The sequence below is a fragment of the Salmo trutta genome, chromosome 25 (assembly GCF_901001165.1).
Source record: "Salmo trutta chromosome 25, fSalTru1.1, whole genome shotgun sequence".
Lineage (NCBI taxonomy): Eukaryota > Metazoa > Chordata > Actinopteri > Salmoniformes > Salmonidae > Salmo > Salmo trutta.
Genome location: NC_042981.1, coordinates 5,088,948 through 5,116,359, shown reverse-complemented (window position 1 = coordinate 5,116,359; position 27,412 = coordinate 5,088,948). Strand labels below are relative to the sequence as shown.

The 27,412-nt window shown below is 45.2% G+C and overlaps 1 protein-coding gene across 2 annotated transcripts in view; it reads left to right on the top strand.

Moving 5' to 3' along the window:
• Positions 1-27,412, top strand: part of LOC115161898 (mitogen-activated protein kinase kinase kinase kinase 5) — a 105,965-nt gene that overhangs the window by 54,701 nt on the left and 23,852 nt on the right. For both annotated transcript variants that reach the window (XM_029712715.1, XM_029712714.1), the window contains exons 15-25: positions 3,568-3,626; positions 4,317-4,384; positions 8,315-8,359; positions 8,457-8,499; positions 13,011-13,151; positions 13,286-13,367; positions 18,761-18,840; positions 22,415-22,456; positions 23,713-23,797; positions 23,923-24,002; positions 25,521-25,581. In XM_029712715.1, coding sequence (XP_029568575.1) covers positions 3,568-3,626; positions 4,317-4,384; positions 8,315-8,359; positions 8,457-8,499; positions 13,011-13,151; positions 13,286-13,367; positions 18,761-18,840; positions 22,415-22,456; positions 23,713-23,797; positions 23,923-24,002; positions 25,521-25,581 — 786 coding nt within the window. The remainder of the gene's footprint in view (positions 1-3,567; positions 3,627-4,316; positions 4,385-8,314; positions 8,360-8,456; positions 8,500-13,010; positions 13,152-13,285; positions 13,368-18,760; positions 18,841-22,414; positions 22,457-23,712; positions 23,798-23,922; positions 24,003-25,520; positions 25,582-27,412) is intronic.

Sequence of the window (27,412 nt, the reverse complement as noted above, 5' to 3'; positions counted from 1 at the left end):
TGTCTGTCTGTCTGTCTTTGTCTGTCTGTCTCTGTCTGTCTCTGTCTGTCTGTCTCTGTCTGTCTCTGTCTGTCTGTCTCTGTCTGTCTGTCTCTGTCTGTCTGTCTCTGTCTGTCTCTGTCTGTCTCTGTCTGTCTCTGTCTGTCTCTGTCTGTCTCTGTCTGTCTCTGTCTGTCTCTGTCTGTCTCTGTCTGTCTGTCTCTGTCTGTCTCTGTCTGTCTCTGTCTGTCTCTGTCTGTCTCTGTCTGTCTCTGTCTGTCTCTGTCTGTCTCTGTCTGTCTCTGTCTCTGTCTGTCTCTGTCTGTCTCTGTCTCTGTCTGTCTCTGTCTGTCTCTGTCTGTCTCTGTCTGTCTCTGTCTGTCTCTGTCTGTCTCTGTCTCTGTCTCTGTCTGTCTCTGTCTGTCTCTGTCTGTCTCTGTCTGTCTCTGTCTGTCTGTCTGTCTCTCTGTCTGTCTGTCTGTCTGCAATGCAACAGAAGTGATGATTAGCTTCATGGCAGGTTTCTGTCGTTCTTGACAGTGTCACAGCAAGGAGCATGTTGCCCTGAGACATGTTGAATCCTGTAGTGTCTGGTTTGATTCTCGTCAACATCCCAACTGGCACCTGATTCCCTAATATAGTGAGGAGTGCACTATATGGGGAATAGGTTGCCATTTGGGATGCAGACGTAATCTCGTCCACCAATCCGCTCTCTCTCTCGCTGTCTCTCGCTCTCGCATTTAGCCTGTGGGCGGGTTTAGTGTAGAATCCGTGTCTCAGGCCTAGTGACGAGAGGAGTGTTTTTATAATACTGTGAACCACCTATTGGTGCTCTGACTGCGTGTGTGTGTGTGTGTGTCACCATTTACTGCTAACTTTACTACCATCATATCGTATGATGAATCAACATCTAAAGCTTGATTTGTTCACAATGTCGTCATCATCATCAGAACTAAGGCCCTGTTCAAAATACTGGTAAAAATAAATAAATACGTCCTTCCTTGAAATACTGTTATCACTGACTTTACATGACTGGGTAGGGGAAAGCTTTGTGAAGGAAGGAAGGAAGCATTAGAAAATAGTCTGTTTATAAATGGCACCCTATTCCTTAACCCCCCCCCCCCCCCCCCCCTGAGGTTGATGTCCGTTCCCCTGCGGAAATCAAATTAGCATCATCAAAACAATCCCCATACAAATGTGTCAGTTTTTAAGCTAGAGATGTCTGTTTTGTTTTGCATTTGGATGCGTCTCAATCCACCTATGTGGTGAAAGGTGACAGCTAGAGCTTGGCCTCAAAATACTTATCTGAAGGTCCCCCGGTAACAGTTCAAAAAAGTATATATGGAGACTGTTTAGTGCCAAACTAAGGGGTTAAATACATCTAAAAAAAACACCTGATCGTTCAGATCAAGAACAGACACTTCAGAACAAACTTCCTTTGGATTTTTTTGGGTGGAGGACTATCTGTTACATAGAATTTTTTATTTAACCTTTATTTAACTAGGCAGTTAAGAAAAAAATCGTATTTACAATGACGGCCTACCGGGGGGAACAGTGGGTTAACTGCCTTGTTCAGGGGCAGAACGACAGATTTTTTTTACCTTGTCAGCTCTGGGATTTGATCTAGCAACCTTTTGGTGGTTACTGGCCCAACGGTCTAACCACAAGGCGACCTGCCGCCCAACTACATGTAGTGAATCTGTTATTCACTGCGTTTGTATGGGCTAATAGCACTAAGGCCGAAATATAATAAAAAAATAAAAATAATGTTTTGTATATTTTTTTGGGATACTTCAAGGGGTCTTAAAATAAAAAAATTGGCAAAATTATCCTTGGTATGGCCTTCTTAAAACAATTCCATATACAGTTGAAGTCGGACGTTTACATACACTTAGGTTGGAGTCATTAAAACTCGTTTTTCAACCTCTCCACAAATTTCTTGTTAACAAAATATAGATTTGGCAAGTCGGTTAGGACATCTACTTTGTGCATGACACAAGTCATTTTTCCAACAATTGTTTACAGATTATTTCACTTATAATTCACTGTATCACAATTCCAGTGGGTCAGAAGTTTATATACGCTAAGTTGACTGTGCCTTTAAACAGCTTGGACAATTCCAGAAAAAGTCATAGCTTTAGAAGCTTCTGATTGGCTAATTGACATAATTTCAGTCAATTGGAGGTGTACCTGTGGATGTATTTCAAGGCCTACCTTCAAACTCAGTGCCTCTTTGCTTGACATTATGGGAAAATCAAAAGAAATCAGCCAAAACCTCAGAAAAAAGTCTGGTTCATCCTTGGGAGCAATTTCCAAACGCCTGAAGGTACCACGTTCATCTGTACAAACAATAGTACGCAAGTATAAACACCATGGGACCACGCAGCCATAATACTGCTCAGGAAGGAGACACGTTCTGTCTCCTAGAGATGAACGTACTTTGGTGCGAAAAGTGCAAATCAATCCCAGAACAACAGCAAAGGACCTTGTGAAGATGCTGGAGGAAACGGGTACAAAAGTATCTATATCCACAGTAAAACGAGTCTTATATCGACATAACCTGAAAAGCCGCTCAGCAAGGAAGAAGCCACTGCTCCAAAACCGCCATAAAAAGCCAGACTACGGTTTGCAACTGCACATGGGGACAAAGATCGGGGATGGAAGCATCATGTTGTGGGGTGCTTTGCTGCAGGAGGGACTGGTGCACTTCACAAAATAGATGGCATCATGAGGGAGGAAAATTATGTGGATATATTGAAGCAACATTTCAAGACATCAGTCAGGAAGCTTGGTCGCAAATGGGTCTTCCAAATGTGCAATGACCCCGAGCATACTTCCAAAGTTGTGGCAAAATGGCTTAAGGACAACAAAGTCAAGGTAGTGGCCATCACAAAGCCCTGACCTCAATCCTATAGAAAATGTGTGAGCAGAACTGAAAAACGTGTGCGAGCAAGGAGGCCCACAAACCTGACTCAGTTTCACCAGCTCTGTCAGGAGGTATGGGCCAAAATTCACCCAACTTATTGTGGGAAGCTTGTGAAAGGCTACCTCAAACGTTTGACCCAAGTTAAACAATTTAAAGGCAATGCTACCAAATACTAATTGAGTGTATGTAAACTTCTGACCCATTGGGAATGTGATGAAAGAAATAAAAGCTGAAATAAATAATCGTCTCTACTATTATTCTGACATTTCACATTCTTAAAATGAAGTCGTGATCCTAACTGACGAAAGACAGGCAATTTTTTACTAGGATTAAATGTCAGGAATTGTGAAACTGAGTTTAAATGTATTTGGCTGAGCTACTGCTTCCGATTTCAACTGTAGCTTAGTGGAATACCCCTCCCCCAGCGTAGACAGGCCTTAGACTCTTATGGGTTTTAAATAGTGCACTACTTTGCACCAATGCCCTATGGGCCCTGGTCATAAGTAGTGCACTCTATAGGGAATAGGGTGAGGTAACTTCATGAGGATATGCATGAGGATATGGTTTGTTGTGATGGTCGGCGTGTTGTGTTCTGGCTCCCCTTACTGACTGGAGTGTGTAATGTCACAACGCCACTTCATCCAGACTTCTCTACTCCACAGTTGATAAAGTGAAGTTTGGACCTCCGCTGAGGAAGGAAACGGAGGCTCACACTGAAATGGTGAATATATTTTAAATTATGTATTTACAGTACTGTTTATCAGCAATCTTTCTCTTATTTGAATTCATGTTTAGTCTAGTGTGAAGTATGTTGGTTGGGAAGTGATTGTAAATATCTCCAAGAAAAAGGGTTGCATCCCAAATCGCACCCTATTCCCTATATAGTACACCACTTTTGATTAGGGCAGCGTTTCCCAAACTCGGTCCGCGGGACTCCATGGGTGTGCACGTTTTTTTTTTTTTGTCCTAACACTACACGGCTGATTCAAATTATCAAAGCTTGATGAATCAGCCGTGTAGTGCTAGGTGAATCGGCCGTGTAGTGCTAGGTGAATCGGCCGTGTAGTGCTAGGTGAATCGGCCGTGTAGTGCTAGGTGAATCGGCCGTAGGTGAATCGGCCGTGTAGTGCTAGGTGAATCGGCCGTGTAGTGCTAGGGCAAAAAACAGAACGGTATACGCCCTTGGAGTCCCCAGGACTAGGGCATATGTGAGGTTGCCATTTCAGACACTGCCTGCAGTTGAAATACCTTTTTTTCAATATCCCAAATGACACCCTATTCCCTGTATAGTGCACTACTTTTGACCAGAGCACTGCAGTCGTGCACTATATAGGTAATAGTGTCATTTGAGAGACAGGCCTTGGTGGTAGTAACTAACATGTCTTGTTTGTTATTGCTGTGGTCTCTCCAGGACGTGACTAAACAGAGTGACTTCCCCTCTCCCTGGAGCCCTTTCGCAGAGGGAGGCATCTCTACCAGGTAAGAACCGTGGTAACCGTCGTCACGGGAACGACACCGTTCCGTTCCAGGCTCCTGTTTTAGCTGGTTGTCTGGGCTGTCTCCTGTCTTGTCTTTTTATATGGTCCAGTGGGATTCTGGGACAACTGAAATACCTCGGATACACCGTGGTTAGGGTTAGGGTGCATTCAAAAATATGTTGCATAAGAGTATACTTCATTTTTTTCGAAGCAAGCTTTATATGTCAGGACCCATTTTAAATGTTTTCTTATCTAGACTCACTGACTGGTTTTACTCACCAGTCAAACTTTTTGGAGGAGAGCGCAATGGTCCTCTATTGATTACACCGGGGTTACACAGGGTACAATGTCAATAGTAACTCCTTTTTCAGGCATATTTCTGCTGCCTAAGCGTTTTTTCGAGCCACCTTGTTACAATGTACTTAAAAAAAAAAGAGAAGTTTTTATCAGTTTAAATTTAAACAACTTAAAACATATATAAATTACACTATACAGTGCTTTTGGAAAGTATTCAGGCCCTTTGACTTTTTCAACATTTTATTACGTTACAGCCTTCTTTGAAAATGTATTAAATTGTTTTTTTCCCTCATCAATCTACACACAATACCCTATAAAGATTAAGCAAAAAACGGGTTTTTAGAAATGTTTGCAAGTTTATTACAATCAGAAAACTGAAATATCACATTTACATAAGTATTCAGACCCTTTACTCAGTACTTTGTTGAAGCACCTTTGGCAGCGATTACAGCCTCGAGTCTTCTTTGGTATGACACAACAAGCTTGGCACACCTGTATTTGGGGAGTTTCTCACATTCTTCTCTGCAGATCCTCTCAAGCTCTGTCAGGTTGGATTTTCAGGTTTCTCCAGAAATGTTCGATCAGGTTCAAGTCCGGGCTCTGGCTGGGCCACCCAAGGGCATTCAGAGACTTGTCCCGAAGACACTCCTGCGTTGTCTAGGCTGTGTGCTTAGGATCGTTGTCCCAGTCTGAGGTCCTGAGCGCTCTGGAGCAGGTTTTCATCAAGAATCTTTCTGTACTTTGCGCCGTTTATCTTTCCCTCAATCTTGACTAGTCTCGCAATGCCAAATGACGGCTGGAGTGGTGTAAAGCTCGCCGCCATTGGACTCTGGAGCAGTCGAAACGCGTCCTCTGGAGTGATGAATCACGGTTCACCATCTGGCAGTCCGATGGACGAATCTGGGTTTGGCGGATACCAGGAGAACGCTACCTGTCCTAATGCATAGTACCAACTGTAAAGTTTGGTGGAGGAGGAATAATCGTCTGGGGCTGTTTTTCATAGTTCAGGCTCGGTCCCTTAATTCCAGTGAAGGGAAATTTTAATGCTACAGCATAGAATGACATTCTAGAAAACTCTGTGCTTTAAACTGCAACATTTTATCTCTGGTCTATGGCTAAATGTGTAGAATTGCATAAATTTGCTTAAACATTCAAACTGATAGGGTTGAAACTGATAAACTAACATCTATAATGTTCTCTAAAATTCAGCTGCACTGACTGGCCAACCACCTAAGCCCCTGTTTTTGTGTGTTTATTGTCTTTTATATAGGTTGTCGAATAGTTTTGTTTTGTGAAGAATTGTTTTTTTTTTTGTCACTTTATCAGTACAATCAATGAGAAGAACAATACACATTTTGAACGATCCCCCCCCATAGCACGGGTCGGCAACAGCCAGTGATTCTTTGTGGTTGGTTATGGTGAATTTGCATTGTAAATTATTATGTAACCGGCCCTGTCCTGCGGCTAAATCTAGTTACCTAACTCTGACATATAGCTTCCTAACTTTGTGGAGTTTTGTTGTTTTAAATTGTTTTGCTCCTTCCCCTTGTTTTGAGACTAGCCTGTTCCATTCACCTCACTGTGTGGAGGTGCCACCCCTGTTCTGTTCTCAAAGCATAACCCATCATGCTTACCTACCTACCTAGCTACCTACCTAGCTACCTACCTACCTAGCTACCTACCTAGCTACCTACCTACCTACCTACCTACCTACCTACCTACCTACCTAGCTACCTACCTACCTACCTACCTAGCTACCTCTCCCTCCCTCTCCTGTAGTCTGGGTGGTTGATCAGGTAGTATCTAGGTCTTGACTGTGTCCTTTTTCTTTATTTCTGTTTCTTTTTCTGTCTTTCCTTCTGCCTCCTTTCTGTTGCTCGCTTCTTCTTCTTCTGTCTTTCCAAAGGAGCCTTCTGAAAAGTGTTGAGGATGAGTTGTTTCAACGGTAACGCTAACACCCTGTGGTAAAACCGTGACTAACTCTACCCCTCCGCTAACTGTTGTGTGGCAGCCCGGCCCGATGGGTAGAGGCAGCTGCTATGGTCTGGCTGTGTGCGGTGCAGTGATGTGTGCCACCCTGCCGTGCTCCGTTCATACCCATCCTCATACCTTCCCATGTGGACTGTGTTATAGCTGTTGACCCTGCCAGCCTCAGAGGAGGTGATGGATGTGTGCTCCCTAATTAAGGTGCAGACAGACAAACAGTGGGGAAAATCAGAAGGACAGACGGAAGGACAGACATAGGAGGCTGTGAATTTAACTGCTATTCATGCTGTAAGCCTTTAAGACAGACACAAACAGGAAGTGGTGTTAATAGCCAGGATTTAACAAGCTCAGACAGGGCTCTTAAATGAGTTGTAACCTCCACCACCATTTCACCATGGCGACCGACAGCTACATTGTAAATAACTTTAACATAAACCGGTGAACCCTGTAGAGTTTTTGTTTGAAATAGACTTGTTTCCCATGTACTAGAGTTTAGTTCAATATTTACTGAGAATTGTACGTATACATCTTGCTTGAGAACCAGTCGTTTGCTGTTGCATATTCCCATGCTCTGCTTTGTGCCTTTTCCTGTATAACTATTGATTTACCAAACAAACAAATTAGCTAATCAATGTGTGTTTTTTTCCGCCACAGGCTACTGCTTTTGTGGTACATTTTCAGATGAATCATTGACCCCTGCCCTTTACCCCTGAATCATACAGTCCAGACTCCTGTTCTCTCTGACCAACGCCCTTTACCCCGGGATCATACAGAGTCTATACTCCTTTCTCTCTGATTCCTGCCCATTACCCTGGAATCATATAGTCCTGACCCCTGTTAGTGAGCATTTCTCCTTTGCCAAGATAATCCATCCACCTGACAGGTGTGGCATATCAAGAAGCTGATTAAAACAGCATGACCATTACAAAGGTCCACTTGTGCTGGGGACAATAAAAGGCCACTTTAAACTGTGCAGTTTTGTCACACAACACAATGCAACAGATGTCTCAAGTTTTGAGGGAGCGTGCAATTGGCATGCTGACTGCAGGAATGTCCACCAGAGCTGTTGCCAGAGAATTGAATGTTCATTTCTCTACCATAAGCCGCCTCCAGTACATCTAATCTACCTCACAACTGCAGACCACGTGTTTGGCGTTGTGTGGGCGAGCGGTTTCCTGATGTCAACATTGTGAACAGAGTGCCCCATGGTGGCGGTGGGGTTATGGTATGGGCTGGCATAAGCTACGGACAAGGAACACAATTGCATTTTATCGATGGAAATGTATTTGAATGCACAAAAATACCGTGACGAGATCCTGAGGCCGACTGTAAGGCCCTTTTTTTTCTAATTTTTTTTTTTTTAAGGTATCTGTGACCAATAGATGCATATCTGTATTCCCAGTCATGTGAAATCCATAGATTTTAAATTAATTAAGCTTTAATGTACTGATTTCCTCATAGGAACTTTAACTCAGTAAAATCAATGACATTTTTTGCATGTTGCGTTTCTATTTTTGTTCAGTTCAGTTGACCTCGACCCTGATGGTAACATTACGTCCCCCACTTCAACCCGGCCCTGAACACTCTGTACCTGTCCTCTCTGATCCCTCTCTTCTCTTTGATCTGTCTATTCTCTCTCTTCCCCCAGGGGACATATGGCCCATCTGGAGGATGCCTTTGAAGACGTGGAGCTGTAAGTGCTGCTCACACACACACGCGCACACACGCACACACAGACGCACAAATATCCCCTGCCAGCTGCCTGACTGTTTGTTCTCTTCCCATTCTAGGTCGACCCTCAAGCAAGGAATCCCACCTCCTCTACCTCCAAAGGTAAAGCCCAATGTACCTCCGGAGGTAAAGCCCAATGTACCTCCGGAGGTAAAGCCCAATGTACCTCCGGAGGTAAAGCCCAATGTACCTCCGGAGGTAAAGCCCAATGTACCTCCGGAGGTAAAGCCCAATGTACCTCCGGAGGTAAAGCCCAATGTACCTCCGGAGGTAAAGCCCAATGTACCTCCGGAGGTAAAGCCCAATGTACCTCCGGAGGTAAAGCCCAATGTACCTCCGGAGGTAAAGCCCAATGTACCTCCGGAGGTAAAGCCCAATGTACCTCCGGAGGTAAAGCCCAATGTACCTCCGGAGGTAAAAGCCCAATGTACCTCCGGAGGTAAACGCCCAATGTACCTCCGGAGGTAAACGCCCAATGTACCTCCGGAGGTAAACGCCCAATGTACCTCCGGAGGTAAAGCCCAATGTACCTCCGGAGGTAAACGCCCAATGTACCTCCGGAGGTAAACGCCCAATGTACCTCCGGAGGTAAACGCCCAATGTACCTCCGGAGGTAAACGCCCAATGTACCTCCGGAGGTAAACGCCCAATGTACCTCTTCTACTTTGAGGTATAGCCTAATTCACTGCATATGCTTGGGTTTTCTGCATCAGTGTTTCCACTGCAGTCATTTAGCTGTGGCGCTACTCCACGGCAAAAAAATTGCCGCCACGGCCCAAAAAATATGTAACGTGAAAAAAAATCATGTTTTTGCCGAAGCGCACTTAGAAGATGCTTACTTTTCCTCTGCAAACAAAAACGAGTAATGAATAGAACAATCTGACAAGCACATAGTAGAATAGTTTATCTATTTACCTAGTCGGCTTGTTGTTCTGTGTGAGATAGATATTCCTCTCGAGGCGCATTGCCAGTGCCATTGAGAGTGAAACATAAATTGTGACAAGCAGTCAATGCACAACAATTCTTGCAATCGCGGGGAAAACAGCAAAATGGCCTTTGTTAAAAAGAGGAGGATCCCAGCTTTCCATTCGTACTTGATTTATTTCTCTACTATTGGGTAAGCTGGGCTAACACACCACCCTACCTCAAAATTATTTTTGGGGAGTGACTTAAACAAAAAATGGGATCAGACAAATTATATTTTGGGGTTGCGCAAGAGTAGTGGCAACCAGGGAAATATTGTGACATGAAGTGGTTTCTGTGAGAAGTACAGGAAGTATTACCAGGTTACCCTAACAGGAAGTATTACCAGGTTACCCCAGGTTACCCTAACAGGAAGTATTACCAGGTTACCCTAACATGAAGTATTACCAGGTTACCCCAGGTTACCCTAACAGGAAGTATTACCAGGTTACCCCAGGTTACCCTAACAGGAAGTATTACCAGGTTACCCTAACAGGAAGTATTACCAGGTTACCCCAGGTTACCCTAACAGGAAGGTACATTATATTCACTGTGTTTATGCAAGTTTTTTGTGACATCAAATTCATCAATATGATGCGAACTAGTTTAAAGATCAAATTTGAGATCAAATCAAATGTATTTATAAAGCCCTTCTTACATCAGCTGATATCTCAAAGTGCTGTACAGAAACCCAGCCTAAAACCCCAAACAGCAAGCAATGCAGGTGTAGAAGCACGGTGGCTAGGAAAAACTCCCTAGAAAGGCCAAAACCTAGGAGGAAACCTAGAGAGGAACCAGGCTATGAGGGGTGGCCAGTCCTCTTCTGGCTGTGCCGGGTGGAGATTATAACAGCACATGGCCAAGATGTTCAAATGTTCATAAATGACCAGCATTTTCAAATAATAATAATCATAGTAGTTGTCGAAGGTGCAACAAGTCAATAACACAAGAGTAAGTGTCAGTTGGCTTTTTCATAGCCGATCTTTGAGAGTATCTCTACCGCTCCTGCTGTCTCTAGAGTTGAAAACAGCAGGTCTGGGACAGGTAGCACGTCCGGTGAACAGGTCAGGGTTCCATAGCTGCAGGCAGAACAGTTGGAACTGGAGCAGCAGCACGGCCAGGTGAACGTGGGACAGCAAGGAGTCATCAAGCCAGGTAGTCCTGAGGCATGGTCCTAGGGCTCTGGTCCTCCAAGAGAGAGAAAGAGAGAATTAGAGAGAGCATATTTCAATTCACACAGGACACCGGAAAAGACAAGAGAAATACTCCAGATGTGACAGACCTAGCCCCCCGACACATAAACTACTGCAGCATAAATACTGGAGGCTGAGACAGGAGGGGTCAGGAGACACTGTGGCCCCATCCGATGAAACCCCCGGACAGGGCCAAACAGGCAGGATATAACCCCACCCACTTTGCCAAAGCACAGCCTCCACACCACTGGAGGGATATCTCCAACCACCAACATACCATCCCGGGACAAGGCCGAGTATAGCCCACAAAGATCTCCGCCACGGCACAACCCATGGGGGGCCGCCAACCCAGACAGGAAGACCATGTCAGTGACTCAACCCACTCAAGTGACGCACCCCTCCCATGGACGGCATGGAAGAACACCATTAAGCCAGTGACTCAGCCCCCGTAATAGGGGTAGAGGCAGAGAATCCCAGTGGAAAGAGGGGAAACCGGCCAGACAGAGACAGCAAGGGCGGTTCGTTGCTCCAGTCTTTCCGTTCACCTTCACACTCCTGGGCCAGACTATACTTAATCATAGGACCTACTGAAGAGATGAGTCTTCAGTAAAGACTTAAAGGTTGAGACTGAGTCTGCGTCTCTCACATGGGTAGGCAGACTATTCCATAAAAATTGAGCTCTATAGGAGAAAGCCCTGCCACAGGCTGTTTGCTTAAAAATTCTAGGAACAATTAGGAGGCCCGCGTCTTGTGACCGTAGCGTACGTGTAGGTAGATCTGGCTAATGATTAGCCCAATAGGGTAAATGGCCTATTGGGCTCCCGAGTGGCGCAGCGTTCTAAGTCACTGCATCTCAGTGCTAGAGGCGTCACTACAGACACAGCCTGGTTCGATTCCAGGCTGTGTCACAAAGAGCCGTGATTGGCAGTCCCATAGGGCGGCGCACAATTGGCCCAGCGTCGTCCCGGGTTTGGCCGGTGTAGGCCATCGTTGTAAATAAGAATTTGTTCTTAACTGACTTGCCTAGTTAAATAAATAAAATGCTGACAGGCAACCCCATATTTCAGCCTGTTTATTTATAGCCACTGTGCTGCATCAGTTGGGCTACAGGTGATAATGCTTATTGCTAATAGCATGCCTAATATATTTTTGTATTATTTATTTAAAAAAAAGGTTAACTAGTCAAGTCAATAATAATAATAATATGGACCATGCATAGGCTAAATGGATGGTCAAATATGTTAAAATAATTTGTACAAAACATTTTATCAATATGTTATTGGGCTCATTTCTGGAGGTGGACATTATATTTTAGATGGTGTCAGTATTATTTTATTTTAATTATTTTTGGAGTAGAATGTCCTCTAGAGTCACTAGAACTGAGCTTCTCAGTCCTCTTACATACATATGATCCAAGGGGGGACCCTGGACCACTAAAACAAGGGTGTTTGCCCCCACTGCTACACATTTTTCCAGAGGAAACACTGGCTGTGGTCCAAACACTTAAAAGACACACCCTCATCTACTTACCCTCATCCACTTATGCCCTTGGGGGAATCCCCGTCGCCATCTTGGAGGGTGGTCCAAATGATTAGCCAATCAAGGGAAGTTTGTAACGTAAGCCCTCGTTGTTAGTCGAGTTTGTGAGTGTATAATTATGTTCACTCCGGTGCCTGAAACTCCCCATAATTCAATTCACCACAATTGTACATCCGCTAAGTCTGGCAAAACTTAAAAACAACATCAATGGAGAAGTTAACATACAAGTGTAAGTAAAACCAAATGCAAATAAGTTAGAAATTGTGCTACTGATGCACAAACACTTCTCATAAAAAAAGTCAATATTTTGGAAGTTGTAGAAATAAAACATTTTCTTTCAGAAGTTCTAGCTAGGCAGGCTAACTTTAGTTAGCTAATTAATTTGCTAGCTATCATACAGTAGGCGTATATTAATAATTATATATGTAATATAAGTAGACATGCAATTATAATTGACTGTAGCACATATAAAGCACCCACAAGCCACCAGTGGCTGAAAACAGAATCATCGCGGGATGAACGAGTGACACATTTCCAGGCCAAGGGCAGTCCATTTTTAAAAATCATTCCTTCCTCCACTCGTCCCCTCGCCCTGCAAGTGTACACTCGTCAGACGTCATGACACGTCATCAGAAGTGTCCACTTCATTTGAGGACTGAGGGGATAGTGTGTGTCTCTTTAAGTGCTTGATCTGCAGCCACTGTTCTGCATATACCTGACAAACAGGTGTGTACATAACCCCTTGTTTTCCTTCTCCTCTCTCACCCCCTCTCCTCTGTTCTCTTCTTCATCACTTCCTCTCCTCCTCATCTCCTTCCCTCTTCCTCTCCTCTCTTCCTCTGCCTCTCCTCCTCATCTCCTTCCCTCTTCCTCTCCTCTGTTCTCTTCTTCCTCTCCTTCTCCTCCTCTCACTCTTAGCCTCATCTGAGCAGTTTGTCAGATGAGCCAGATTTGAGTGATGAGAGGTGTTTGACAGTGAGGAGATTTCCAGGCTCAGAGGACAGCCCACGTCCAGGCCTGTTCCCCCGGAGACTGAGCACCCCAGAGCAGGGCAATAAGGTATGTGTTTATGTTTTTCTATTACAATGTTTGAATATTCATGATATTCTGTGTGTTTTTAAATGACATTGTGAAGCTTAAAATGCTAAAGGAATTTGCCAAGTTTGAGGTAATAAAGGTATTTTAATTGTAAGGTGGAGCAGTCTGGTCCGGACTACCTGTCAGCCAGCGGCAGCAGCCCCAATCTGCTATCTACGTCCACAGCCTCAGACCCTGGTAAGGACACACAGACTGTTGCACGCACGCCCACACACACACACACACACACACACACAGACTGTTGCACGCACGCCCACACACACACAGACTGTCGCACGCACGTCCACGCGCACACACACACATACACACAGACTGTCGCACGCACACACACACACAGACTGTCGCACGCACGCCCACGCACACACACACACACACACACACACAGACTGTCGCACGCACACACATACACACAGACTGTCGCACGCATGTCCACGTGCACACACACACACACACAGACTGTTGCACGCACGCACGCCCACACACACACACACACAGACTGTCGCACGCACACACAGACTGTCGCACGCACGTCCACGTGCACACACACACATGCACACAGACTGTCGCACGCACATACACACAGACTGTCGCACACACGCCCACGCGCACACACATACACACAGACTGTCGCACGCACACACACACACAGACTGTCGCACGCACGCCCACGCACACACACACACACACACACACAGACTGTCGCACGCACACACATACACACAGACTGTCGCACGCATGTCCACGTGCACACACACACACACACAGACTGTCGCACGCACGCCCACACACACATACACACAGACTGTCGCACGCACGTCCACACACACACACACACATACACACAGACTGTCGCACGCACGCCCATGTGCACACACACACACATACACACAGACTGTCGCACACACACACATACACACAGACTGTCGCACGCACGCCCATGTGCACACACATACACACAGACTGTCGCACGCATGTCCACGTGCACACACATACACACAGACTGTCGCACGCACGCCCACACACACACACATACACACAGACTGTCGCACGCACGTCCACGTGCACACACACACACACACAGACTGTCGCACGCACGCCCACACACACACCCACATACACACAGACTGTCGCACGCACGCCCACACACACACACACATACACACAGACTGTCACACGCACGTCCACGTGCACATGCACACACACACATGCACACAGACTGTCGCACGCACGCCCACGTGCACACACACACATGCACACAGACTGTCGCACGCACGTGCACACACACATACACACAGACTGTCGCACGCACACACACATACACACAGACTGTCGCACGCCCACACGCGCACACACACACACAGACAGACGTGCGCGCACACCACACCATGTCCTCTTACAGTATGTCTGGGTCACTTGTTGAATTGATTGAGGATACGACTACTCTAAATTTGAAATAATCTCTTCTATTCCAAGCTATCAGTTATTCAAACAATGTATTTGTCAGTAATTCAAACGTATTCAAAGGAAAGAAGGTGTATCGAACTGTGCTTGTGGTGTAGATTTATTGTAGTATTCACATGCAGTGGTTCAATACTCTCAGATAGAATCCCGTACGCTAGAGATAGGACCCTCAGATAGAATCCCGTATGCTAGAGATAGGACCCTCAGATAGAATCCTGTACGCTAGAGATAGGACCCTCAGATAGAATCCCGTACGCTAGAGATAGGACCCTCAGATAGAATCCTGTACGCTAGAGATAGGACCCTCAGATTGTACGCTAGAGATAGGATCCTCAGATAGAATCCCGTACGCTAGAGATAGGACCCTCAGATAGAATCCAGTACGCTAGAGATAGGACCCTCAGATTGTACGCTAGAGATAGGATCCTCAGATAGAATCCCGTACGCTAGAGATAGGACCCTCAGATAGAATCCAGTACGCTAGAGATAGGACCCTCAGATAGAATCCGTACGCTAGAAATAGGACCCTCAGAGAGAATTCAGTACGCTAGAGATAGGACCATCAGATTGTACGCTAGAGATAGGACCCTCAGATAGAATCCCGTACGCTAGAGATAGGACCCTCAGATAGAATCCAGTACGCTAGAGATAGGACCCTCAGATTGTACGCTAGAGATAGGACCCTCAGATAGAATCCAGTACGCTAGAGATAGGACCCTCAGATAGAATCCTGGACGCTAGAGATAGGACCCTCAGATAGAATCCAGTACGCTAGAGATAGGACCCTCAGAATCCCGTACGCTAGAGATAGGACCCTCAGATAGAATCCCGTACGCTAGAGATAGGACCCTCAGATAGAATCCCGTACGCTAGAGATAGGACCCTCAGATAGAATCCCGTACGCTAGAGATAGGACCCTCAGATAGAATCCCGTACGCTAGAGATAGGTCCCTCAGATAGAATCCCGTACGCTAGAGATAGGACCCTCAGATAGAATCCCGTACGCTAGAGATGGGACCCTCAGATAGAATCCTGTACGCTAGAGATAGGACCCTCAGATAGAATCCCGTACGCTAGAGATAGGACCCTCAGATAAGAATCCTGTACGCTAGAGATAGGACCCTCAGATAGAATCCCGTACGCTAGAGATAGGACCCTCAGATAGAATCCCGTACGCTAGAGATAGGACTCTCAGATAGAATCCCGTACGCTAGAGATAGGACCCTCAGATAGAATCCCGTACGCTAGAGATAGGACCCTCAGATAGAATCCCGGACGCTAGAGATAGGACCCTCAGATAGAATCCCGGACGCTAGAGATAGGACCCTCAGATAGAATCCAGTACGCTAGAGATAGGACCCTCAGATAGAATCCCGTACGCTAGAGATAGGACCCTCAGATAGAATCCCGTACGCTAGAGATAGGACCCTCAGATAGAATCCCGTACGCTAGAGATGGGACCCTCAGATAGAATCCCGTACGCTAGAGATGGGACCCTCAGATAGAATCCTGTACGCTAGAGATGGGACCCTCAGATAGAATCCCGTACGCTAGAGATGGGACCCTCAGATAGAATCCCGGACGCTAGAGATAGGACCCTCAGATAGAATCCCGGACGCTAGAGATAGGACCCTCAGATAGAATCCCGGACGCTAGAGATGGGACCCTCAGATAGAATCCCGGACGCTAGAGATGGGACCCTCAGATAGAATCCTGTACGCTAGAGATGGGACCCTCAGATAGAATCCCGTACGCTAGAGATAGGACCCTCAGATAGAATCCTGTACGCTAGAGATGGGACCGTCAGATAGAATCCCGTACGCTAGAGATAGGACCCTCAGATAGAATCCCGTACGCTAGAGATAGGACCCTCAGATAGAATCTCGTACGCTAGAGATAGGACCCTCAGATAGAATCCAGTACGCTAGAGATAGGACCCTCAGATAGAATCCCGTACGCTAGAGAGAGGACCCTCAGATTGTACGCTAGAGATAGGACCCTCAGATAGAATCCCGTACGCTAGAGATAGGACCCTCAGATAGAATCCCGGACGCTAGAGATAGGACCCTCAGATAGAATCCCGGACGCTAGAGATAGGACCCTCAGATAGAATCCCGGACGCTAGAGATAGGACCCTCAGATAGAATCCCGGACGCTAGAGATAGGACCCTCAGATAGAATCCAGTACGCTAGAGATAGGACCCTCAGATAGAATCCCGTACGCTAGAGATAGGACCCTCAGATAGAATCCCGTACGCTAGAGATGGGACCCTCAGATAGAATCCCGTACGCTAGAGATAGGACCCTCAGATAGAATCCTGTACGCTAGAGATAGGACCCTCAGATAGAATCCCGTACGCTAGAGATAGGACCCTCAGATAGAATCCTGTACGCTAGAGATGGGACCCTCAGATAGAATCCTGTACGCTAGAGATGGGACCCTCAGATAGAATCCCGTACGCTAGAGATAGGACCCTCAGATAGAATCCTGTACGCTAGAGATAGGACCCTCAGATAGAATCCCGTACGCTAGAGATAGGACCCTCCGATAGAATCCTGTACGCTAGAGATAGGACCCTCAGAGTTTTATGCTATAATATAGTCCTAGTCGGTATTAGATAGATAGAACGTCCCAGCCCTGCCCGTCTGTGAGGAAAGCAACCGGTGGTTACCTAGGTTACCCCATTGGCTCACGGCATAAACTTGACCTTTTTCAAACACAATTTTCTTGTGGTCTCGTTGTTTTAGGTAATTACAAAACTACAGTTTAAGAAAAGTGCAACATGTCTGAAGATTACTTTTCAACATTGCCTTCTGAATTGGACCATTTTCCTGCCCTGCTAAGTATTTAAAATGTAACGAGTACTTTTTGGGTTTCGGGGAAAATATATGGAGTAAAAAGTACATTGTTTTCTTTAGGAATGTAGTGAAGTAAAAGGTGCCAAAATATAAATAGTAAAATAAAGTACAGATACCCCAAAAAACAACTCAAGTAGTACTTTCAAGTATTTTTACTTAAGTACTTTACACCACGCCCACAAATTGGTGTAAACAAACATTACATTTTTCTAAGTAGTGAGAACGCCCCGAGCGAGAAAACAATGTACTTTTTACTCCATATATTTTCCCCGACACCCAAAAAGTACTCGTTACATTTTAAATACTTAGCAGGGCAGGAAAATGGTCCAATTCACACACTTATCAAGAGAACATCCCTGGTCATCCCTACTGCCTCTGATCTGGTGGACTCACTAAACAGAGAACATCCCTGGTCATCCTTACTGCCTCTGATCTGGTGGACTCACTAAACAGAGAACATCCCTGGTCATCCCTACTGCCTCTGATCTGGAGGACTCACTAAACAGAGAACATCCCTGGTCATCCCTACTGCCTCTGATCTGGAGGACTCACTAAACAGAGAACATCCCTGGTCGTCCCTACTGTCTCTTGAAATGATTTATACTTTTACTTTTGATCCTAAAGTATTTTTAAAACCAAATACTTTTTGACTTTTACTCAAGTAGTATTTTTAATGGGTGACTTTCACTTTTACAGGAAATGACTCAAGTATGTTTACTTTTACTCAAGTGTGACTTGGGTACTTTTACCACCACTGGCGTGGTCGAGGGGAATTCCTTGTTATTACCTGAATATCGACCCGGGACTATAAACCTCAGAGTTCTATGCTAGATTATAAACTGGGTGGTTCAAGCTACGAATGCTGATTGTCTGACAGCTGCGCTATATCCGACCGTATACCAATGGGTATGACAAATCATTTATTTTTTACTGCTCTAATTACATTGGTAACCAGTTTCTAATAGCAATAAGGCACCTTGTGGTATATGGCCAATATACCTTGGCTAAGGGCTGTATCCCTAAGAACAGCCCCTGGCCGTGGTATATTGGCCATATACCATACCGCCTCAGGCCTAACTGCTTCAATTTAACCCTCAGAGAGTTCGATGCTAGAATATAACTCTGACTTCCCCCCCTGCTTGCGATGATGATGATGATGATATGTTTTACCTTTAGTTCAACGCACTGATTGTGACTCTGGATAAGGGCGTCTGCCGAAGGACTAAAATGTAACTTGTGTCTTTCACCAGATCCTGATGACAGTGTGAACGGAGACAATCCCAGTACTCGTCCCAGCCGACCACAGAGGACGGAGAAGAAAGACTACCTTGTGAGTACATCTGATCTGGTCATTTATGAACATTTGAACATCTTGACCATGTTCTGTTATAATATCCACCCGGCACAGTCAGAAGAGGACTGGCCACCCCTCATAGCCTGGTTCCTCTCTAGGTTTCTTCCTAGGTTTTGGCCTTTCTAGGGAGTTTTTCCTAACCACCGTGCTTCTACACCTGCATTGCTTGCTGTTTGGGGTTTTAGGCTGGGTTTCTGTACAGCACTGTGAGATATCAGCTGATGTAAGAAGGGCTATATAAATACATTTGATTTGATTTGATCTACTTGTTGAACGTCTTTCAAAAAGTATTCACTCCTTGACTTTTTCCACATTTTGTTACGTTATAGCCTTATTCTATAATGGATTAGATTTAAAAAATGTTCCTCATTAATCTACACACATCCCATAAGGACACAGCAAAAACATGTTTATAGAAATTGTTTGTAAATAAATGTATTAAAAATAAAAACAGATACCTTATTTACGAAAGTATTCTGACTTTTTGCTATGAGACTCTAAATTGAGCTCAGGTGCATCCTGTTTCCATTGATCATCCTGGAGATGTTTCTATAACTTGATTGGAGTCCACCATTTGGAAAGGCACACACCTGTCTATATTAGGTCCCACAGTTAACAGTGCATGTCAGAGCAAAAACCAAGCCATGAGGTCGAAGGAATTGTCCGTAGAGCTCAGAGACAGGATTTTGTCAAGGCACAGATCTGGGGAAGGGTACCAAAACATTTCTGCAGCATTGATGGTCCCCAAAACACAGTGGCCTCCATCATTCAAGTTTGGAACTACCAAGACTCTTCCTAGAGCTGGCCGCCCGGTCAAACTGAGCAATCGGGGGAGAAGGGCCTTGGTCAGGGAGGTGACCAAGTCATTCTGACAGAGCTCTAGAGTTCCTCTGTGGCGATGGGAGAACCTTACAGAAGGACAACCATCTCTACAGCACTCCACCTATCAGGCCTTTATGGTAGAGTGGCCAGAGGGAAGCCACTCCTCAGTAAAAGGCACATGACAGCCCACTTGGAGTTTGCCAAAAGGCACCTTAAGGATTCTCAGACCATTAGAAACAAGATTCTCTGGTCTGATGATACCAAAATGTAACTCTTTGGCCTGAATGCCAAGCGTCATGTCTGGAAGAAACCTGGCACAATCCCTACGGTGAAGCATGGTGGTGGTGGCAGCATCACGCTGTGGGGGAATGCTTTTCAGCGGCAGGGACTAGAGACTAGTCAGGATCGAGGGAAAGATAAAAGGAGCAAAGTACAGAGCGATCCTTGATGAAAACCTGCTCCAGAGTGCTCAGGACCTCAGACTGGGGTGATGGTTCACCTTCCAACAGGACAACGACCCTAAGCACACAGCCAAGACAACGCAGGAGTGGCTTCGGGACAAGTCTCTGAATGTCCTTGAGTGGCCCAGCCAGAGCTCGGACTTGAACCCGATCAAACATCTCTGGAGAGACCTGAAAATAGATGTGCAGTGACGCTCCCCATCCAACCTGACAGATCTTGAGAGAATCTGCAGAGAAGAATGGAAGAAACTCCCCAAATACAGCTGTGCCAAGTTTGTAGTGTCATACCCAGGAAGACTAGAGGCTGTAATCGCTGCCAAAGGTGCTTCAACAAAGTACTGAGTAGTAAAGGGTATGAATACCTATGTAAATTTGATATTTCAGTGTGCAACTGATATATACGTGTGCAACTTGTTTTTGCTTTGTTGTCATCGGGTATTGTGTGTAGACTGATGAGAAAAACAATAATTTAATACATTTTAGGATAAGGCTGTAACGTAACAATGTGAAAAATACTTTCCCGAATGCACTGTATATTTTTGCTTAAAAATTATGTAAGTTCATCTACAGTGGGGTCTGAAATTGAAACACTGATAAGGATGTGAAAAAAGTTACTGTATCATTTTTTTAAATTGTTATGTTTTACTACACTGAACAAAAATATAAACCCAACATGTAAAGTGTTGTTTCCATGTTTCATGAGCTGCAAAAAAAATCTAAAATTATTCATACGCACAAAAAGCTTATTTCTCTCAAAGTTTCTGCACAAATCTGTTTACATCCCTGTTAGTGAGCATTTATCCTTTTGCCAAGATAATCCATCCACCTGACAGGTCTGGCATATCAACAAGCTGATTAAACAGCATGATTATTACACAGGTGCACCTTGTGCTGGGGGCAATTAAAGGCCACTTTAAAATGTCCAGTTTTGTCACAACACAATGCCACAGATGTCTCAAGTTTTGAGGGAGCGTGGAATTGGAATGCTAACAGCAGGAATATCCACACTTTCTATCTGTAATATAACCCTTTTTGTGGGGAAAAACTAATTCTGATTGGCTGGGCCTGTCTCCCCAGTGGGTGGTCCCTCCCAGTTCCACCCTTGACTGCACCCCAGCCCATTCATGTGAAATCCATAGATTAGGGCCTAATGAATTAATTTCAATTGACTGATTTCCTTATATGAAATTGTTGCATGTTGGGTGTATATTTTTTTTCAGTATAATACAATTGCTCAAAGAAATTAGATTATCATTAGATAATATAGATTTTTGTGGTAAATTAACCATTTCTTTGTGGATTTTGATGTGTGTTTGGGGTTATTGTCTTGTTGGAAGATCCACTTGTGGCCAAGTGTTTTTTGGTTAGAATGTCCTGGAACTGGGTAAAGTTCATGATGCCGTTGACCTTAACAAGGACCCCAGGACCAGTGGTAGGAAAATATCCCCATAACATCAAAGATACACCACCATATTTTACAGTAGGAATCAAGATTATTTTCTGCTGATGCATTCTCATTTCCACACCAAATCTACCCCTGGTGTGCTTGGTGAAAGAGGTCTATTTTTATGTCGTCTGACCAAAGCACCAGTTCCAATCCAAGTGTCAATGCCGTTTTAGTAAACTCCATGCGTTTACATTTTGTTGGATGACATGGAAAACAAAGCTCTTTTGGCCAAGCACACCAGTGGTGGATTTGGCGTCGAAATGAAAACGCAGAAGGGAAAAAAACATACCTACTGTAAAATATGATGGTGGATCTTGTTGAAAACGTTGCCTAAGAAGACTATGATAACATAACGACACTGAATCTGCATCCCAAATGCTAACCTATTCACTATAAAGGGGATAACTGTATAGGAACGGTGTGTAATTTGAGACGCAGACAATGAAAGGGTGTGCTTGAAGTAAACAATCAAATCATATGGAAACGCAAAGTGGACCAGCACTAGGCTTGGCAAACCGTCTCACATCAACTTAGTATGGGCAGTGGTCTAACGCATTGCATCTCAGTGCAAGAGCCGTCACTACAGTCCCTGGTTCGAATCCAGGCTGTATCACATCCGGCCGTGATTGGGAGTCCCATAGGACAGCGCACAATTGGCCCAGCGTCGTCCGCTTTTGTACAGGGTAGGCCGTCATTGTAAATAAGAATTTGTTGTTACCTGACTTGCCTAGTTAACTAAAGGTTAATATGGTTGTATTTTTTGTAAGTATGTCCTCCTCTCCTCATCCAGTCTGATGTGTGGCTATTTGTTTCTCCTCAGAAACCTGCCATCAACGGCCTGCCGCCCACTCCTAAAGTCCTGGTGAGTGACCCGTCTCCATGAGTCTGAGACCCTATTCCCTTCATACTTTAGACCCTATTCCCTATATAGTGAGCTGTCATAACTGTCTGTGAGCTGTCATAACTGTCTGTGGGCTGTCGTAAGGCTGTCGTAACTCTCTGTGGGCTGTCGTAACTCTCTGTGGGCTGTCGTAACTCTCTGTGGGCTGTCGTAACTCTCTGTGGGCTGTCATAACTCTCTGTGGGCTGTCGTAACTCTCTGTGGGCTGTCGTAACTCTCTGTGGGCTGTCGTAACTCTCTGTGGGCTGTCGTAACTCTGTGGGCTGTCGTAACTCTGTGGGCTGTCGTAACTCTGTGGGCTGTCGTAACTCTGTGGGCTGTCGTAACTGTCTGTGGGCTGTCGTCACTGTCTGTGGGCTGTCGCCACTGTCTGTGGGCTGTCGCCACTGTCTGTGGGCTGTCGCCACTGTCTGTGGGCTGTCGTCACTGTCTGTGGGCTGTCGTCACTGTCTGTGGGCTGTCGTCACTGTCTGTGGGCTGTCGTCACTGTCTGTGGGCTGTCGACACTGTCTGTGGGCTGTCGTCACTGTCTGTGGGCTGTCGTCACTGTCTGTGGGCTGTCGTCACTGTCTGTGGGCTGTCGTCACTGTCGCGACACTGTCTGTCGTCACTGTCGCGACACTGTCTGTCGTCACTGTCGCGACACTGTCTGTCGTCACTGTCGCGACACTGTCTGTCGTCACTGTCGCGACACTGTCTGTCGTCACTGTCGCGACACTGTCTGTAGTCAGCTGTCGCGACACTGTCTGTAGTGAGCTGTCCCGACACTGTCTGTGAACAGTGTCGCGACACTGTCTGTGAGCTGTCCCGACACTGTCTGTGAGCTGTCCCGACACTGTCTGTGAGCTGTCCCGACACTGTCTGTGAGCTGTCCCGACACTGTCTGTGAACAGTGTCCCGACACTGTCTGTGAGCTGTCCCGACACTGTCTGTGAGCTGTCCCAACACTGTCTGTGAGCTGCATAATAACAGCGGACTGTAGTTTTTGTGGTCATGTGTGTATTGTGGTTATCCATCTCTCAAATTCCCTTTTAAAATACCCGGGCTGACATTTTAAACATGATCCATCTAAAGACCATACTTAAATGGATAGTTTACACATTTTTGTTTCTCCAAAATAAACATTTGTATCTTCTTTACCCTGGGAGCAGTCTTTGGACAAGGAGACATTTGGGTTTGTTTAGGTTCTCATTTGTTCCTCTATATCACTACTCTAGATGGGGGCCTGTTTCTCCAAGGTGTTTGATGGCTGCCCACTGAAAATCAACTGTGCCACGTCATGGATACACCCTGATACCAAAGGTTACACACACACACACACACACACACACACACACACACACACACACACACACACACACATAACAATGTTTCATTGAGTGAGTGTATCACACACTATTCAATATATTTCTACTGTTTTGTTTTAGACCAGTACCTTATATTTGGGACAGAGGATGGGATCTATACCCTCAACCTGAATGAGCTGCATGAAGCCACCATGGAACAGGTAGGAGCACATGGGGCTCTCTGTGATAACCAAGCCATGACTCAGTGATTTAGACCTGCAGTACTGGGGCTCTCTGTGATAACCAAGCCATGACTCAGTGATTTAGACCTGCAGTACTGGGGCTCTCTGTGATAACCAAGCCATGACTCAGTGATTTAGACCTGCAGTACTGGGGCTCTCTGTCATAACCAAGCCATGACTCAGTGATTTAGACCTGCAGTACTGGGGCTCTCTGTGATAACCAAGCCATGACTCAGTGATTTAGACCTGCAGTACTGGGGCTCTCTGTCATAACCAAGCCATGACTCAGTGATTTAGACCTGCAGTACTGGGGCTCTCTGTGATAACCAAGCCATGACTCAGTGATTTAGACCTGCAGTACTGGGGCTCTCTGTTATAACCAAGCCATGACTCAGTGATTTAGACCTGCAGTACTGGGGCTCTCTGTGATAACCAAGCCATGACTCAGTGATTTAGACATGCAGTACTGGGGCTCTCTGTGATAACCAAGCCATGACTCAGTGATTTAGACCTGCAGTACTGGGGCTCTCTGTTATAACCAAGCCATGACTCAGTGATTTAGACCTGCAGTACTGGGGCTCTCTGTCATAACCAAGCCATGACTCAGTGATTTAGACCTGCAGTACTGGGGCTCTCTGTCATAACCAAGCCATGACTCAGTGATTTAGACCTGCAGTACTGGGGCTCTCTGTCATAACCAAGCCATGACTCAGTGATTTTGACCTGCAGTGCTGGGGGCTCTCTGTCATAACCAAGCCATGACTTAGTGATTTAGACCTGCAGTACTGGGGCTCTCTGTGATAACCAAGCTATGACTCAGTGATTTAGACCTGCAGTACTGGGGCTCTCTATTATAACCAAGCCATGCCTCAGGGATTTAGACCTGCAGTACTGGGGCTCTCTGTGATAACCAAGCCATGACTCAGTGATTTAGACCTGCAGTACTGGGGCTCTCTGTTATAACCAAGCCATGACTCAGTGATTTAGACCTGCAGTACTGGGGCTCTCTGTGATAACCAAGCCATGACTCAGTGATTTTGACATGCAGTACTGGGGCTCTCTGTCATAACCAAGCCATGACTCAGTGATTTAGACCTGCAGTACTGGGGCTCTCTGTTATAACCAAGCCATGACTCAGGGATTTAGACCTGCAGTACTGGGGCTCTCTGTGATAACCAAGCCATGACTCAGTGATTTAGACCTGCAGTACTGGGGCTCTCTGTTATAACCAAGCCATGACTCAGTGATTTAGACCTGCAGTACTGGGGCTGTCTGTGATAACCAAGCCATGACTCAGTGATTTTGACATGCCGTACTGGGGCTCTCTGTCATAACCAAGCCATGACTTAGTGATTTAGACATGCAGTACTGGGGCTCTCCAGGAGGAGGACTTCGAATCACTGCTTTCAAGCGCTAATATTATGAGGTCTGTTGTCCTCTGTATCCGTAATGTAATGAGTTATTCAGTGTCTTCATTGTCTCATGTTCCCCCTCTAGCTGTTCCCCAGGAAGTGTACCTGGCTCTATATCATCAACAACAATCTGATGTCTTTGTCAGGTGAGTCAGTAAGCAGGGCATAACATTTTAACTTTTTAGTCCACCAGCCACTGTGGCAGGTAGATTTAAAAAATATTTTATTTACCAGACAAAAACTGATGAGTGCTTTGTAATGTTTCTAAAACAATACATGTATTAATATTAAGAAGTAATGTGGTATATTTATTTATATGAGAGAAAAATGTTCACGTGCCCCTTTAAGGGTGGAAGGTTACTATGGTGACGTGACAGTGAGTCTGACTCGTGTCCGTGTGGGTCTTCTCTTCCCTGGCAGTTGAAAACTCAAAACATTGAAAAACAAACCTAGCTTGTGAACAAAACAAAGTAAAATAGCCAAGATGTTCCAGCGGGAGTTGAAATAGGCTATATGAGATTCGTAGTTATTTGACTTTGTGCGGTTTTTTAATTTACCAGCTATGAAACAAAATGGCAGAAATATTTTGAAAACAGTGACTACAGCATTTATTTAACTATAAATGTGATCATACTTGACTATTTTTATTCACAAATGCGAGTGAAATGCTCGCACTGGCGGGTGGGTCACCACAATGTGGCTGGTGAAATAGACATATTACCAGCCAATGTCAAAATCTACCTTTTGGCAGGTGTTCATTTTAGGCCCTGTCAGTAAGACAGATACAGGTATCACATCATATATATATATGATGTGATACCTGTATCTGTCCTACAGCAGGCAGAAAGCTCTGGTAATCACATCATATATATCCTACAGCAGCCAGAAAGCTCTGGTAATCACATCATATATATCCTACAGCAGCCAGAAAGCTCTGGTAATCACATCATATATATCCTACAGCAGCCAGAAAGCTCTGGTAATCACATCATATATATCCTACAGCAGCCAGAAAGCTCTGGTAATCACATCATATATATCCTACAGCAGCCAGAAAGCTCTGGTAATCACATCATATATATCCTACAGCAGCCAGAAAGCTCTGGTAATCACATCATATATATCCTACAGCAGCCAGAAAGCTCTGGTAATCACATCATATATATCCTACAGCAGCCAGAAATATGTTGTTCAAAAGCTATTGGAGACAACTTCTATAAAATATATCGATAGTTTTGTAGTGAGTTTTGAATGTCTTTATGGCGTGAAATTGTATGTAAAAGATAGCCAGATGATGTGAACGGCCCCGGTGGAATAGATACCAGCTTGTCTAAAATCTATTAGGAGGACAACCTCAACACACAGGGAGTCATGAATAACACGTCTGTCTTCATGGCCTGCTGTATGGAGTAGAGAGGGAGTCATGAATAACACGTCTGTCTTCATGGCCTGCTGTATGGAGTAGAGAGGGAGTCATGAATAACACGTCTGTCTTCATGGCCTGCTGTATGGAGTAGAGAGGGAGTCATGAATAACACGTCTGTCTTCATGGCCTGCTGTATGGAGTAGAGAGGGAGTCATGAATAACACGTCTGTCTTCATGGCCTGCTGTATGGAGTAGAGAAAGGGATCATGGACCAGACCAGCGGCTGTAAAACTCCTGGTTACAGTAGCAATGTAGATTAGTTTTATGTGAGAGAAGAAGAACTCTTATTGTAGCTAGATGATGCATGTCCCAATGTGTAGCTTATCAGCACACCGAGCACTTCCTGGTTAAATAAAGGTTAAAAACCTCCCGGGTGATGCAGTGGTCTAAGGCTCTGCATTGCAGTTCTAACTGTGCCACTGGAGATTCTGGGTTCGAGCACAGGCTCTGTCGCAGCCGGCCGCGACCGGGAGGCCCATTGGGCGGCGCACAATTGGCCCAGCGTTGTCCGGGTTAGGAAGAGGGTTTGGCCGGCAGGGATATTCTTGTCT